At 38.6% G+C, this 17776-nt stretch overlaps 1 protein-coding gene across 4 annotated transcripts; it reads right to left on the bottom strand.

Moving 5' to 3' along the window:
- Positions 1 to 7993: 7993 nt before the first annotated feature.
- LOB (Lateral organ boundaries (LOB) domain family protein) lies at positions 7994 to 12508 on the bottom strand. 4 transcript variants are annotated; one of them, XM_017843904.5, is made up of 3 exons: positions 12135 to 12449; positions 10896 to 11500; positions 7994 to 8247 (listed from the first exon to the last, which is right to left on the bottom strand). In XM_017843904.5, the coding sequence occupies exon 2, from the start codon at positions 11492 to 11494 to the stop codon at positions 10913 to 10915; it is 582 nt and encodes a 193-aa protein (XP_017699393.3). In that variant the 5' UTR covers positions 11495 to 11500; positions 12135 to 12449; the 3' UTR covers positions 7994 to 8247; positions 10896 to 10912. The 4 variants fall into 4 exon arrangements, with proteins under 4 accessions (XP_017699393.3, XP_089783717.1, XP_038990349.2 ...); XM_089927591.1 differs by having other exon boundaries at positions 8113 to 8247; positions 12184 to 12508; XM_039134421.3 differs by lacking the exon at positions 7994 to 8247 and having other exon boundaries at positions 10594 to 11500; positions 12184 to 12507.
- Between the last annotated feature and the right edge of the window lie 5268 nt (positions 12509 to 17776).

Genomic DNA, 17776 nt, shown 5'->3' with positions numbered 1-17776 from the left:
GAGAAGGAGAAGAAATAAGGTGCTATTTGAAATCTTGCAACTAAAATTACAATATTACTCAAGTTATAATGTAATTTAGTTGCATTGTAATCGAACTTATACTATTTGGAAGGTTGCCATTGTAGATGCTGCAATTACTATTTTTTGGTTTGGATAACTGCTGTTGGGAGCGTAAGATAAAAAAAGCTGTTTGATTGGATGAAACAATTAATAGGAGATGCAGTCACTCTGCAAATTGGGTGGTGAGCTTACCTACAATCCTAAATGATACGCAATATTTTTTAAACATTCTTTCAACTAACTATATAGTTAACTGACTTATTTTGTAAAAATTTATGCTATGATAATTTCATGTTTGATTAATATAAAATGTCCAATACATAATTTAAACTAAACCAATATATTTAAAGTATAATCTTCATATTAACAAACCATCATTCAAAGTATCAAACCACCAAAACATCATAGCGTCAACTATCAAAATGCTCTAGCATGAACATAGTCATATGTTTAACCATAGTTACATCATCATATAATAGTTAAATCTAGTTAACGTAAATGATTGAACATTGATAATTTTTAGTGGCTTATTCATTGTCACAAATGAGTCCTAACTTGTCATAATCCTTGATATGCTTGTTTGTATAGGGTATTGGCTAGTTCATCATGCCTTAAAATTTGAGAAGAGATCCTGAAGTTGGAACCGTTTGAAAAGAAATAGGAACTGAATCCACTGCACTAACATTGGCTTTTATGTATTTAGTAGACAGCATAACCATTTGATGATTTGCCATTTTTGAAGGGAAATTGTAATAGTTCAAAAGTGAATCCAATTAATAATTATATGTAATATATAACAGGGAAAAGAATGCTCTCCATCATATCCAATTAGGATGCATCTAATAAGCAAGAAAAAATAATCAACTAATATAAACACAAGTAACAAGATGCGCCATCCCCAAATATAAAACTAGAGGACAACATGTAGAAGCTTGGTGCTTGAGACGAATGCAAACTAAACATGTTCAAGTTGCAAAGAGTTCATGGTTGGTAAAACTTGTATTAAACAATCCCGGTATGTGTCATATTCAAAATGGATCATGCCACATGGATAATTAACATGTCGAGATGAAGTATTAGGGTAATTTTTGAACTACAATATGACTTGTGAGTTTGGAATAAAATATACAGCTATGTTCACTAGAAAAAACAATGACCAGAATCGCAAATCCTTGCAAAATCCGAAGTGTCATGTTCTTTCTCTTGAAATATTCTCTGGTGATGATCAGTAATATTCACAAAAAAATACGATTAAGCAACTAGTATGATACAAGGAGGCTCTGCTATAATATCAAATAATACTTAGAATGCTCATTCCTTTTTCAATCCTTATTTTTACGGGAGATGATTATCATTGTCAACAAAACATAACCATAAACAAGTTTACCTAATTGAACTGATTATGGGTGTCAATAATTCAAGTCAAATTCCTAAAAATGATCTTTAGCAAATCATCCAAATCAGATCAACAAATCAAATATATTTTATTTATAATACCAAATAATAGTTCAAGCGAGGGCTAGAGATGTCTTAGACCTAGGATGTGAGATCCACCTGAGATGTAGAGATTCATCAGAGATCCCATCGACGGAAGCCTACCATTGGATCAAGGCAAAGATTTGCTCGTTGCAACAAAATAGACTTTTTCCGACTCTTTTCCGCCGACACTATAAAAAAGCGTCGGCAAATTTTGAAGCGGTGCTGAAATTGGTCGATGCTTTTTTATAGCGTCGGGTGAAATTCAAATTAGACGACGCTTTAAAGTGTGTCGAAGAAAAAAAAAAAAGGCAATAAAGCCAACCCCCAGCCTTTTTTCTCCCCGATCCCCTTGCCTTTTTCTCTCTCTCTCTCTCTCTCGCATGCAGAGAACAAACTTTAACCCTTTCACCCAGCCGCCATCATCCTAGCCCACCCCATCCCCCCCCCCCCTCCTTCCTCCCCGGTCCAACTTGGCTACCCCAAACCCCCCACCGAGCTTCGGATCCCCCTCCCCCTCCAAGCTTCGAGGATGACCCTGTGCCATTGAGAAAGGTGTTCTACCTCTCCGAGCTGAGGATACGGTGGTGGCGGCGGGCGGGCTATGGTCCGATGAGATGAGCGGCCATGGATGCAGGCAGATGGAGGCCGAGTTCGTGAGTTTCAAAGCCCCCATCCATCTCGTAAGTTTTATCTCCCCCTCACCTCTCCATCCACCCTTGCAGCCCCTCTTGATGAATGGAAAAAAAATTTTCCATTCAGGTATCGCCGATGCTTCGGCGACACTTTGTGTAACGTCGAACGGATCTTTACCGAAGCTTATAAGCATCGGTAAAGAATGTAAAAAAAATGCCGAAAAAGATCACTTTTTTATAGTGGCTAGAGCCAATCCTAGACAAACTCTTCCACCATCATAGCCAATAAGAGTTTTTTTGTATGTGTGAGAAAGGGGGGTAAGGAGTTAGGGTTTGGGGAGTCGAAGAAGAGAGGGATGGAGGAGGGGATGCGCATTCTTCGAAACCCCTCTCAAAATGGACACTAAATTAGTTAAATCAATATATTAATTAAAATAATTTATTAATCGATTGCAGGCTATCCAAGTGGGCACTAATATTAATGATGGAATTTAAATATTTCTCATATTCTATGTTAACATTAATAAGATAAAAACAGTGTAATGATTAAATCAGTTGTGACAATGCAGATAAACAATTGCATGCTATAAAATAATAATTTTTGATTTGTTATATAAACATTATAAACATTATAAAAAATTTATATAATATTTGAAATAAATATATCTAACATTCATAATTTATTTAATATAATATAACATTTATATTTAACAAAAATATAAAATAAATATATCTAAATTTGTTACAAAAAATATATTTAATATAAGATATAACAATTACATGCTTATAATTGAATCTTAGCTCAAACTCAAGCTAATCGACATATGTATGATTTTGAAATTTAGTATAATATATACTCCAGCCGGCATATATGTAATCTACTCATGGCTTTAAGTAACAACTATTACAAATTGAATGACATATGGGTGTTCATCTTATATTTTGAACATTCCAGGGGCATTATGCTTTTGCGAGTTCTTGTTTCATGGGATCATAGGCATTCATAATTTTCGTCACTTGGGCCACTTGATGCAGCAATGAAGGTTTTTTTTTCCTTATGAAGCTATAATATCCTTGCTTATCACAATTATTTTATTATTCTAAATGCATCCACAAGTACATAGTACATCAATCATGTTTACGTGTTAGTATGGTAGCACTATTTTTATGACTTTGAAATAGAAATCAGATAATGGTCCAGATTTCCGAAAGAGACTTAACTGCCACGTTGTCTCCATCCGCTTAGCCTTCATTGGCATAGACCCTGTCGGCTGCTGCTTCACGTGCTCCGCGCCCTTCCTCTCCTCTGCCGTCAGCAAGCTCCGAGAGTATCGTCCTATCACGTGTCTCGCAATCTATGCCCGAAGAACTCTGTTGTTGAAAATCCCGCCACCGCTAGCCCCATCACCAACGTCGTCGGCATTAGAATGGGGTTGAAGATCATGAAGAGCGGCGTCACGATGACCAGACCGATGACGGTGGCGATGAGGGAGATGCCGGAGAGGGTGAGGAGGCATCCCGCTAGGGATTTTTCGAGTGAGAAGGAACTAACGACATAGGAAGAATTCTTCGAGTGAGAAGCAAGGGAAAAAAAAATGTCCGGAATTTTGGAGAATAGCCCGTTCATGTTAAGATGATTATCTAGAAGAAATTAAGGAACTAAGGAATTCATTTTGTGGTTGAATGCTGGGGACGGCTTTGCCTTATCACATTCATTGTAATCCAGGAACTGCATGTCTTTCAGCAAGAATTTTAGATTAAGTTCTGAATGGAGTGATTAATTTCCTAAGGAAACTTGGTGGCATCTCACTTTAGACAAATGCTGATAGCGTTTTTCAGTTCAACTCGAATGGATGATCCTTCCTTCATTTTTATTCTCAAAATAAATACATCTTCCGTATGTAGGATCGCCTTTTGTCGTGAAAACCAAGGGGAGGATCCCATTAGATACGCTATAGTCGGATCTGTCCTTAAAACAGATTCCATGCAATCGTCACACCGCACAAGCTCCCCTCGTACTTGAGCAACACGTCACGTGAAAGGCCGTCGGAGGCTGGTGGGTCGATGACATGCGGGATTTGAAAGATGCACGGCTTTGGATTTGGTGCTTTGTGCTTAATTTATTGGAAAAGGCAAGGCTGTATGGCTTGGTTGGGCAAAGAGTTATAACTTATCCGACTCGAGATGATGTGTACCTCTAATGCTCATTACATTGTTCCATTGTTCGAACTAGGAGCTGTCATCCGTCATCATGTGCCTTGAGATACACGGGATGGATTGGATGGCATTCGGACGAACGCCCACACGTCGGCGAGGAATGTCGGTCGGTAGGGTGACGCGCAGGCCTAACTTTATATTATTTGGGCCACTTTCTGAGATTGCGGGCCCTTGATAAATATTGGTCCATGTGCATGCAGCCTACCTTGGTACCCATCACCAAGGATTTAGCTTACAACAATTATTTCAATCATTATCGCTGAATCCTAACATGATATATCAAGGCCACACTGATGGCCGCTAATGGAATAACTAGCGAGCGTTATTGCAAAAAAAAAGAAAAAGACCCTTGGGGCTTTTCCGTATTAAGAATGAAGATGTAAAAGCTCGGAAACCGAAACAAGCGATGAAATCAGAGGAGAGAGGAGAGCAGAGACACGATACGATCCGATCCAATCCAATCGGACAAGACAGTTTTTACCGTCTTGCTATTTTCACTCCCCGGCACATACAATACGACCACTGCTGCTGTGTACGGGGGAATAGAGAACAGTGCGTCTGCATGATGAATGTTTTGTAGAGTGGGCCCCCCAGCTCTCCTCTGCATGGGAATACTTTTAAGGAGTACGCCCGCTGCTCCCTCGTCCTTTTTTCCCCTCCTTCTCGTCCCCGCCGACTGCGACACTGTTCACGCATCACTCCCGCCGATTAACATGGACTTTTTTTTTTAAAACAAGAAAAAGCTACCTACCGCTTTTCCACATGGATCTATAGAGCGGGCTCGATTCAAGAAAGCAGCTCTACCAAGCCCCTTGGAGCTACTGACGTCGTGATAGGTTCGGATCGAGTTTGAAAACGCGATATCATGCATTAGGCATTCATCATGTCTCGTTCGTGGGAGGAATACCAAATCACAATTTCAATATCGGGCTCGGGATATTCCGGGCTCCTGCACCCGTCCAATTAGTACGATGGTTCTGCTTTATGTTTGCACGTAGATTAAGAACAATTACTTATTCTAAATGCAAAATTTGCATTATTCATGTTTATCCTATTTTATTCCGAAACCGGGTCACTGAAAATTTAATTTATATCTGGTCCTCGATTTTTGATGATTTTTTTTTATGCTTAATCTCTGTTTTCTGCATAAGTGTGTCCGAAACATGTCTAATTGTTTAAATAAATTAATCTCATCGTACCTAACTTGGTGCAAAGTTTAAAAATAAAATATGATTTATAAATGACTGACTAAATGTAGGACGAGAGTCGAATCAAATAAAGGTCTAATTACATCTATAACCAGATGATGTCATTTAGTAGAACCTGGCATGCACGAAATAGTGGCATATGCGAGTATGACAATTTTATATGTGTAAATATTTAGCGAAGCTAGATGCACTAGTAAAACACCTAATTAACCTTATGTCGATTTAAGCTTGAGAGAATATAGAGGAAGGAAGGTCATCAATCTCATCGTCCTTGTATTTTCAAATGGTTTACTTTTCTTTTTTTCAAAATGAGAACTTCCGATATCCCAAAACTATCCATATGGCGCTTTTGTCAAAGGAAAAGAAGACTCCATATGCTGGAATAATGGACTTCTCTCAATTCTTGTGGCTTTTCATAAATTTTATTTCCTCTCCTCGCCCTTTGACACTATGTATCGTAAGATATATCATGCAGACAAAACTATATTGTAGATATTCATATTCCAGATATTTAAATCTAAAATAGGATGTGGAGACATAGAATCTACCATTCTGCATAAGAAGCCTGGATATAGTAATGTGCGTAAATGCTTGCACATGAATTGCTCTTTTATTGTAGCCAGTCACTGCATCTCTTACTTATTTAGACGCATGCGTCCTCTCGCCGATTCTTTCTCTCTAGCTAGAGTGGATGTTCACATTCTCTTAGCATCAAATATGCTCAATATCGAGGCTCTTGGCTAATAATCCTAATGACCAAAGCCCGTTAACAATGGGCCCTGATGCGAGAATCCGATCTTAATTAGCCTATTAGACTTACCAAACGTGCGAATCTTGTCTTGGCAGATAAAGTCATATATAGAGGGACTTCAGAATCCAAAAGTCTAGGTTTCCTAATAGACTCAAATTGGGAAAAAGCTCATCCGCTGCAACTGTGGTCTTTGTTTACTCGAGGTTCTAGATTCAAGCCTTCGATCGTAAGGAATTTTAGGAAAGAGAGAGCAGAGAAGAATGACAATTCTCTCCCACCTGTTTTACATTTTGGAGATATTCAAGAGGAAGGCTTACAGAGAAATCCTTATCTTCTCTCCATTTTCCTTCGCTTCTCTCATCACTTCACTGTTCCAACGAGCGATTCCATGTCTCTGCTCTCTTTCTCCTCGTCCAAGGAAAGGATTAATCTACCTCTCCCTCTGTGTGTGTGTGTGTGTGTGTCTGTCTCTTTTATATCTCTTCTCGTTTCTCCAAATCTTTCATTCCAAACTGAATGTTAGCCGGAGACTGGCGCTTTAATCTTAGTTTAAAAGTGGAAAGCTGGTTGCATGATTTCTACTACGAGAGAACAGTGGACTGGCCAGTGACTATTCAGGAGGAAGAGAGAGAGAGAGAGAAGAGCAGGGATCTAAATGCTCGTTCTCTCGCTGGTGGTGGCCAGAACCAGGCACAAAACAAATCTCGTTTCAGCTTTCTCCTAAAACTACGTCTTTTTAGGCGGTAAGGATGGGCCGGCCGATATTTCAACGATCTCGAGGAAGGAGCCAGGAGAGCGCGCGGTGGTGGGGTCGAGGTCGGCAGTCCCCGCCCTGCCGAGGAAATGGCGTCGAGATTGACATGACCCTCCACCTCGCTTCCTCGCACGCAGCCTGTGACAAAAAACCAAAAGCAACCCCCTCTCCCTCCCTTTTCCCCTCCGCACGCACATTCATACCGGAAAATTTTTAAGACGCGGAGAGAAAATAATGGGCGTGCATGTTCATCGACGCGTCAAATCTAACAGCCCCGTCCGTACAAACTATGCACTTATAAACATTGTATATGGTCGGACGCAACTCCCCCACAAATGCATACCTTATTAAATAGGTGTTAGGTGATAAAAATGACGCTAAAGTCCAGGCTAAGATGACGAAGCCATTACATTTTCTGGGCACTCCTTTATCACACAAGTGACGCAGCTACTACCCTATTGCTTGTTCTCTGGTTGGCACGTCTTTGTGCAGAGGTTTCGAATTCAAAATATGGCATCTCTCCTGTACTATATTTTCAAAAAAAATAAATATAATCTTATATTCTTGAGGAACTGTTATTATCTTATATTCTCTTATAAGATCTTGATTTCTCTTTCATTTACTTAATGAAAGTGATTAGGCTATACCCAGTCTTTCCATCCAAAAAATATTTCAATTTTTAAAGTCAATAAGATTGTCCGAAGGGCCATATGTGATAGTGGGACACTGGCTTGCCATTGCGCAGGGTGATAACATAGTTGGCTTTAAAATTTCAATTAGGGTTTATATATATATATATATATATATATATATATATATATATATATATATATATATATATATATATATATATATTATACATATTATACACACACACACATACTAGTTAAGGTAAGGAAACGTGCCATGTCTTCTATAATGATCAATCAACTTCTTCCTAAGATGTGGTCACGAGAGATTTTGATACAGAAGAGAGTGCATAAGCTAGGAAAACCAAGAAAGGGGCACATAGTCCTACGCATGGTTTTGCCCTTCATGAAAAGGACATGTCAGTCCTAGATTATATAACAGACAGAGATCATACTTGGATTCTGACTCTATAGTTTGAAGATGCAGATTTTCCGGTCTGCGAGCTAAAATGCCTTCCTGCAAAGAAAAGTTTCCCATAATATAAGTGACAAAACTTTAGCACTAGATATGGAAAGCAGAAGATTCTTCCATACATTTTTTTTTATAAAAAAAATCTTTAAACATATATGCAGCACTTTACTTATTTCTCAAAAGAAAAACTACTTTTTCCACCCGACGTGGAAATTCCTCCACAGCCCTAGTTGCAGGAAATTCCTACCTGTGAGCTGAGTGTGTGGATCCTATATAATGCAGCTCGCTATATAATGAGGCAGTGGATCCTCTATAACCGGCATTGTAGGAAGAAATTCCTACAACTAGGTTACGTGTGAAATTTTTATAGGTCAGCGAAAGAATCTGAATGAGATTCTATTTTTTTTTTTTTGGTACATATATAATAAGATTCTCTTATCATATAAATCAACTTCTCATCAGAATTTGCCATGTATCATAGTATATTAAGCCATGAATGGCTTGAGTCCCTTTGACCTGTCAAAACCTGCCTCATAATTAACCATGTTGCCGAAAATCACCTTCTTTATTAAGAAAAAGAAGAAGATTAACAAAACTGTGCCAATGGCAACCGGATAGTCCTTCGCCAAACACAATAACTGCATTTGAACTGCGAAGACGAGGAAGCCGCATGCCCCTTTGATGCTTAATCGCCCAAGATTCTAAAGGATCATAATTAAGCCTCGTGGTGGTACCTTCAAGATATTTCTTAGCATATTTGTATATGCGTATACATGCTCAACATAATAATGAGACAAATACGGCGATGATGTCAATGGTAATCAGGATGAAGATGATGACGACGACGATGGTGACGATGATGGCTAGTGAGGATCGATGTTTTATAAATGTGAAAATTAAAAATAATCTTTTTCTCTCCAGCCTCCCTCCCTAACCCAAAATATACACACTCCACGACTGATGACAAGAAAATGAGGACTGATGCAGTGGATGCAATCAACAGGACTCGATAGCTGCCGGGTTGAACCAATTTGTTAATTGCCACAAGATGGTTTTCTTCCTTTTTGTGGTCAACAAAGCTATTGGCTATCTGTCCAATCAATCATCAACCTTCGGCGGTCAATAAAGTAACAAGTGATACTACACACATACACGACACAAAAATAATAGAAAATCCCCGTGGAAGGTTAGGAAGCACTGACGAGGTCCATGGATTCCATTAATGGTTGCTGGCGGAGATCTATCCTGACAAGAGACTCTTGACCTATATTTTACCACCCAAGCATAACAGAAATCAAGCCAAATTTCTTGTCAAAGTCTTCAAGCATGAATCTCATAAAGAAGGAATTTGTTTTGCATATACCTAAAAAAGTAAGAATTCTTTTTTTTTTTGGGCGAAAAGGCACTATAGAAAGACGGGCCATGATTTTAGAGGAGGGAGGGAGGGACGGGGGTAACAGTCAGAGGAATATATGTGGAAGAGAAGGGACAAGGATGTGGCTGCCGGGGTTGGGGGGTGGGGTCTCAGTATTATTGTATACATCTAGAGGTGAAGATGAAATTTTCGTGCATGTATTTCCTCAAAAAAAAAAAAAGGGAAAAAAAAGAAAATTCCAACACGTAGACAACAAGGTCAGTGGAAGAAGGAATTCAGTCAACTAACAATTTTAATTTAGATAATGTCAGAGACAAATTCTTCATTCCAAAGCTATTACATATTATATATTAGTTCAAAAAACAGTGAGATTTATGAGAAAGGCATATACTAACTTGATCATAACGTGGAAGCTATTCGGCACAAGCTAAGAAGCTATTATATGGAATTAACGTAAAGCATGGAGAGCTACTTCACAATAAGATAAGGGCCATAGTTTATACTAACTATAATCAACAAAAAGATTAATAACCTAAAACCAAAAATAATTGTTATCAGCATGCCAACGATTAATGTCATTCATAATAGAGTTTCAAAAATATTATCTAAAAGCTCCTTTCCCTCTTTGGATTGCTTTCTTCAAACTTCTTCAAATAAATGCAGCTTATACCAATGAAGTCTACGAAATATTTGTTTGAGAAGAAAAGCCTCTTTACTATGATAGAAGACTGTTTGTTCCATGCTGAAACCAAAATCATGTTGGGTTGTTTAGTTATAAGTTCTTCGCCCAATGATGGAGTAACGGTTCTGCAAACGATCGAATGTCACTAAAGGAAAGCAAAGGAAAAAAGGAGGGGAGGGGGGTGTGGCGGGGGGAGGGGGGGATAGAGAAAGAACGAATACGATACACTAAAAAGTGAGCAGAACAATGAATAAGAATAAGACCTCTACTCTTCTTAATTAGAATAAGCAAAACTATAGATTCTCCTAAGAAAAATGGCATTGCTAGCAGAGTATAAGCCTGAACATGGTCCCTTAATTCTGAACTGAGACACAACCAAAAGATATATATAGCTCTCGATCTTCATTACAAAGCTTGCTTCACCTAAATTTCCAAATCTCCTGTCCATTAAGCTCATGCTAGAAGCTTGAATGGACTCGCGAAAAGATGATTCAATGGAACACATTGTACCCATGATAGATACAGTTCGCCAACAAAATACAGCACACGGACCATATCATGCTTCAAGACACAGCTATATTAGCACCATCGAATAGAGATTAAATCCTAGCTACTCAGCAATATAGACATAGTTACCAATTCTTTGGAAGTTTTCACATGCTGCTCTCCCCTCCTTCTCTTCGATCCATCTCTCCTGAAGGATTGCTGCCATCGCCCGTAAGATTGCTGGTAGTCCATGGAGGAGGGTAAGGCGCCGGCATCCCGGAAGCCTGGTAGAAGGAATTCCCTCCATTGCCAACCCTCCTCCCGTACTCAATTCTCTGATATGTCCCCATCGGCGACACCAATGACGGCGGTACAGGCAGCCCTGTGGGAATCTCGCTGCAAGCATAGCGGAGGAGGTCGGCATTGGCGGCGTCCAGTTCCTTCTGGAGCCTCTGGACCTGTCGCTGAAGGACCGAGATGGCCCCGACACAGCCATACACTGGGTCCTTCACCCGGGCCTCCGCCTCGTAGGCGAGCGAGTTCACGGCGTCCTCCCGCTGGTGGGGGAGGAGCTCGTTGAGGAGCTTCGTGACGTTGCTGGCCCCGAAGATCTTGTGGACGTTGGCAAATTTCTGTGGCTCTTCCGGGGGGAAGTAGGGTGCGAAGATGCAGCCTGGCATGCACTTCCTCCGCAAGAATTTGCAGGCGGCGCAGGGGGAGTTGGAAGAAGAAGAACTCGACGATGCCATGTCCCACTGCACCAATAAAAGGCCAAGAAAACAATACTATATTTCGTTTTTACCGAGATCATATGGAGACGTTTTATATATATATATATATATATATATTTTCTTTCTCGAGTGAAGATCATATGGAGACTAGTTTAACAGCTTCTATAACGCATACGTTTTCCAGCTTAGGGTTTAGGGATCACGACGCTAGCTGATAAATTCGTGGTTAGAAATAGATGGGATAGAAAGGTACTCTGGTTGCCAAGTTGATTTCTTGGATTTAGAAGCATGAAACTTTAATTGATTTCATGAGATTTTGTTGCACCATGAGTTAGACCAGCTATGAGCTATCATGGGCATCTTAGAATGGGTCAGAACACTGCAGTAGTTCCTCCCATGATTGTACTAAATTTACTAAAAAATCCACCATATTCTCCCCTATGAAGGTAAACCGAAGCTTCCCATTATAGATGGTACTCAAATGGTTGTTTAAAAAGCGGGAAAAAAAAACCATGCCAACCCAAACCCCATAATAAAGCAAGACCTGCAGATCCGCTCTCTCTCTCTCTCTCTCTCTCTCTCTCTCTCTCTCTCTAGCCCTAGAGAAATCGATCTGTATATGACTATAAAATAAAGGGAAGAGAAGGTGTTATGTTACCTTTCTCTGCGATCTGAGGTGGGTATTGGCAAGAGTGAAAGGTCAGTACCTTTTTCCCTTGCCCGGGTGCCTGATCTCTCTCTCCCTCTCTCTCTAAACAGCAGCAGCAGTTCTTCCAAATCCAAGAAGCTGTAGTAACAAATGGAAATGATGGAGGCTTCTGAATTTTCCCCCCCCCTCTCTCTCTATTAGGTGAGCAGTGAGCGCTGAGAGAAGGAGGGGTCGGAGTGGTGGTGGAGAGAGACAAGAGAACCCTTATCTGGGGAGGAAGGCTGTAGACACTGCAGCAAAGGGGAGGAGAGGCAGAGGGAGAGCAAAGCGCATTTAGTGTGAGCAGAAGCATATGGAAGGGGCAAAAATAGAGGACTAAATAAATGAAGACAATTACAATGAATAACAGGTACACTCAAAAGGGTGACTGTGACACTGCACCCCTGAGAACTTCTTGATCAAGAGTGAGTTAAATCCGAACTATTCCTAAGATGGTTTCTGTAAAACTGTTTCAGTGTTCTAACTACAATATTGAATCTTACAAAGGTATAGGGTCAAATTACATTGTATCACCAATTTTAAAATGGAACTATAACTGAAGCAAAACGTTAGAAAATTAAATCATGTGCAAATAAACAAAGCGGTGTTTAAGTTTTTGTTTTACCATCAGTATTTTAACAAAAAGAAAAGGAAAGATAAGAAAATATCGCTTGCTAATAGAGCCGCTGTTGTTCTCTTATGATAGGTACTTAGCTAATTGAATATTCCTTTTGAGAGAAAGCTAAATGAATATACCTAGTGTAGAGTAATTTCTTACAGAATAATTTTGCCGTCGTGTTTAATAATGTTATTATGGTCGAAAAATATGTTTAATTACACAAAAATTACCTATATATACATATATATCAGCACTGCAGAAGGATATTCCAGATGTTAAATTGTTTAAGATAACTGCGGAATCATTTGCAATCATATGGTAGCACAAAATTTATTGTTCTAGCCGTCCATATGGCCCATTTATGAGAGATTTATTGTTCTTATAGGATCAAACCCATCCGTAGTTGTATTTTAATTCATACGGTGGCCCACACTGCAATCATGTTTAGTGTCCCATCGACGAACTCTATTTAATGAGAACAGATGCAAACTATAAATATAGCAGCTCTCCTTGCCAAATAGGCGTAGTGTAGTTGAAATATAAGCCTACTTTTATCATATTAAGTTACCTATGATTAAAAGAAAATTACTATGCTTACACAATTGTGAGCACAACTTTCAAAGTACGAAAGTGAGAATGCGAACAATTCTCACACGCCCTTTATCTGTAAGTGGATCCTTCCGTTGGTTTGGCTAGTGTTAACAATCATTTTCTTAAGTTTCTTTTTTGATGGAAGCGAGGGGTGTGACCCATCCAGTAGTTTGTTGGTGATGTAATAGCATTTAAAAAGTTGGCAGTGGGCCATTTGACGTAGGGTGGCCCCCGATATTTACAAATTGTTTTCTTGAGTTACTTTCCACAAAATCATTAATGATGCATTCACCATGATAACCACCATTAGATCATGAACTATTTGTGATCCGAGCATATCACGATTCACTGATGTCTATAAGATAAGATCACATGAATCTCACAACTTTATTGGAAATGACACTACAGGAGTTTAGCATCATGATCCTCACTACACTATTCCAAACAGCTGTATTATATTATCACATAAATCCATGCCTATGGCCTATAATGCGAGCAGTCATTGTTCTTGAAGTCACTATGCACGTCTTTCATTAAAGTACTACTTGTGCACATGCCGTGCATCCACATATCATGCACGCATTGCATCTGAATACATCAGAGGGAAGACTAAAGCTCATCATACATGTGGAACTGCTCATGTGTTAAGATGGTTGCAGAGAGGAGCACTGTAGGAATTTTTTATGGATACTATGAGGAATTTTGACACCTTGTTTCATGTCACTATATCAGTAGAAAAATCTTTATTTCCACAAAACGTTTCCAGCACAGAGAAATATTTGCTGCAAATGAAATTGCAAGGATTTTACAATAGGTTGCCACATGCCCAAGAATAAAATTGAAGAGAGAACATGACATTTCAGGTTGTGATGATCTATGATTTGGACCTTGAACCTTGGAGTGGATCCTTGCCTTCAACCCGAACTGTAATTTGGTTGCATACCAGAGCAAAGTAAGAGCTTTCATTTTTTGTTTAATCATTGAAAACCAAAAATATGGATGTGACCTACCAACTGATATGCTGACTATATGGTCCTAAACATGTAAAAGATTAGTTCACAATGCAACAAATAATTCACTGTTTTGATCATAGCAAGAGCCTGCTATTATGTATGATTCAGTAACCTTGGGGAATATTCTGGTTAGATAAATCATGATCAATATATATACACACACACACATACATATATATGTATATATGTATATGTATATGTATGTATGTATATGTATACACATGTGTGTGTGTGTGTATAGAAAATTACAAGTTGAAATCAACCAAAAATTGCCACCTAAGGGGCATGTGACAGGCAGATATCACCATCTTCTCCCAATTAATAGATATTCGACCACTAATTTAGATGTTAGGCATTACTGAATTATGTTGTCAGCTACCTGAAGAAGGGAAGAGAAATAAGATATATAATTTGCCTTGATCAAAAGAAGTAGGTGCCCTGAATCTAAAATGCCATCATTCCATACATATGATGATGCACACTAGTATTGCCTTATCTATATTGAGTTGTGGAATAGTGTGCATCCATGATCGTGCACATGGTGACCTGTAGCTGAGTGCAATTTCTTGAACTTAACCATTTCTATTTCCTTTATGCATTAGCTGAAAGAATCCTTTGGACTCGTTAACAAAAGGGTTAGGCAAGAATTGGAATCACATTAAAAGATAACCTTCATATATGTCAAAATACATTATTTGAATCTTAAAAATTGAATCAAATATGATCAAATTTTTAGGATCATAGATAAAATGAAGTTTATATCTTATCGAGAGAAAACATGATTGATATACACCTCAATTGTGGTTCTCTTCTATATACAAGTGCCAGAAATGGGCATGGCCACCAGTATTTTTTTTTTATTTTTTTTTTTGGCATTCAGAATATATATGGTTTGGATAGTCTGAGGCAGATTAATTAAGATTGCTGTATAGGAAAGATTACAGGTTTTAGTCTCTAGTTTCAACTGTCCATGAACTTATTACCTTTGGAATTATATTCAACTGGAACATGCTCCAGATAATTTTAGGATCACTAAAGATTGCCATATTGGAAAATGAGTAGATGGTCAAAGCCTGTACCTTCATCTCTATCAGTACTGAGTCATACTCTATGCGACTTTTTGTTGGAATAACTGGTTAGATATCAACTCATATCCTCTATTGGGATTTGTTATCTACATTCCTCCACTTTAAAGCTTTAGGATATATGTGCTTTGCACGCCTGCCAGAATTTACTTTTGAAGGAGCATTGAATGTAGAATAAATCATGATGCATCAAAGAGACTCTTATATCCTATATATAAACAAATGAGTTGACCAAGTGATTAGAGATGGAGCAAAATTGGTATAAAAAATCATAGATCACCTTCTTCACCAGCCCTTAATTAATTTATTTATGACCCTGCCCACCAAACCCCAACAAAAAAAAAAAAAAAAACGAAAAAGAAAAGAAGATCGCCGTGTAGTTTCTTGAGAAAGATTGAAAGACCTTGCTCATCAGTTATTTCTTTTCTTTCCTTTTTATTGTTGGTAAGAGCTCATGACCTATTTTAAAACATTCTTTCACATCAAAGGTACTTCTAAATTCTACCAAGGAAAAGAAAAAGAAAGAAAAAAGAGGAACTTCTAGGCTAAATTGTGTGGAGGCCTGTATAGAAGGTGGGTGCAAGCATCATTCTTTCCACTAGTCTAAGATATTCTGATTCCTAACCATAAGGAACCTAATACAACACCCTACCCTCCAAAGTGAGTAGGCTTTTTCACATATCCAATCGATGGTATAGGTGATTGTCACCATATATTAATTGCTCTCCGATCTAAAAAGAATGATGATGATGTGCAAACGAGCATCATACTAATTAACATGTATCCTTACATATATATTAAATATGTATTTGTGTATTATTAACTCAGGTGGACGGAAATTTTTTGCATTAGACTGGAGTCACTTACGGAGAGCTCCACTGTTCTCTTGAAAGGAAAAAGGGACAAGAGAAAAGAATAGGAAAGAAACCGAGATTTCATCATTGGTAATCGAAAATTATTTGAATCGACACGACTATTGAAAAAGTATAATCTTTCATGTTTATTTTTTCCGTTTTTTCATTAAGGAAAGGAAATAATTTCTTGTGTTAAATAATAAACTGCACTTGATTATTTGATTAGATATATTATGTCTGGATAGCCTTAAAATTTCTAAACTAGAATAACTACTGATTTATATGATGCCTCCTCTACAGGGTGCAATAGATTACAAAAGCTGCCTGCCAAGGAACAATATAATAAACAAAGTGTATGGTGTGAAAATATAAATCATAGCTGAGAGAGAGAGAGAGAGTTCCATTCCGTTGCGGTAAAACTAGTGAAATAATTGTGGAAAATTCCATCTGTTACTGAAAACTTGAAATAAGTTTCCAATTCAGGTCGATCATTTTTTCATTTGTTTCCTTTTTTTTTGTGACACTATGATCGTTAGCTATCAAGGAATTACAAATGGCCCAACCAACTTTGGTGATGACCAAGCCCTTGATACAATGATATCAGCATCACCTCCTAGGCAACAAGTGAGTTCGCATTGCATGGAAATGTATGTGCTGCCTAGGGTGGTCTTGCTAGTATAATTTCGTTTTCTACTTAATTTGATAGGATAGATAATGCATACCATATTGAGATTGGAAGGTCTCTCGACTCGTTACAAGCCAATGCTAATATAGACAAAGGTCATAAGAAGGAATATAGGGCACCTGGCATTGACAAAGGCTGTAGATCTTAATGGACCTCAAATAGTTGGACAAAACTTGTTTGTTATGGTAACGAACTCGCACGTTAATTTTGAGTTAAGACAGCAGGGGAAAAATATGCAATGGTAGTACTTCAGATAATCCATTCGGGGTAGAAATATATGGGAGGTTCCACTTGTCCCCATGGCTCTTTTGTTCATGACCTCCATTCACACATAGCTCATGGAAAAAGGGAAATCTCAATCATGCATTCTTAGACTCTTCCTACCTTTCTAGGACCATGAACCCCCTTTACCAAAAACAAAGACCAAGATTTCGATGAGGTTTAAGACATTCTTGGTACAATTTTCCTCCACCCAAGTCCTTACAATCCTAGTACTTAGAATGACCCTATATTTTCTCGGCATTGGCCCACACACATGCTAATTGGAAGCATAGGGTTGGCATTCCTAGCTAGCGACGTCCGATCGCTATCAACCGGACTCCAAATGCTGAATGAGGAAGCATGGGACCAACCTTTCCAACATTTGATGATGTCCTTTCTGGATTATTGCAATAGAGGGTCATTTCCATCTAATCAGCCAACCATTTGGACGCTCAGAGCCAGAAGCCATCTTCTGTCTGTGGTTTGAATGGAAGGGTTGGGTAA

The sequence above is a fragment of the Phoenix dactylifera genome, chromosome 15, assembly GCF_051530095.1.
Source record: "Phoenix dactylifera cultivar Ajwa chromosome 15, Ajwa_hap1_PhDact_Kaust_v1.1, whole genome shotgun sequence".
In the NCBI taxonomy this organism is placed as follows: Eukaryota; Viridiplantae; Streptophyta; class Magnoliopsida; order Arecales; family Arecaceae; genus Phoenix; species Phoenix dactylifera.
Note: the sequence above shows the minus strand (reverse complement) of the source record. Positions and strands in the feature narration are given on the sequence as shown.

Coding starts and splice junctions, on each gene's coding strand:
- LOB (XM_089927591.1), bottom strand. CDS start 12,477: ATGCTTCTGCTCACACTAAATGCGCTTTGCTCTCCCTCTGCCTCTCCT. Junction 11,501..12,183: donor CACCCGGGCAAGGGAAAAAG/GTACTGACCTTT, acceptor TTATTGGTGCAG/TGGGACATGGCATCGTCGAG.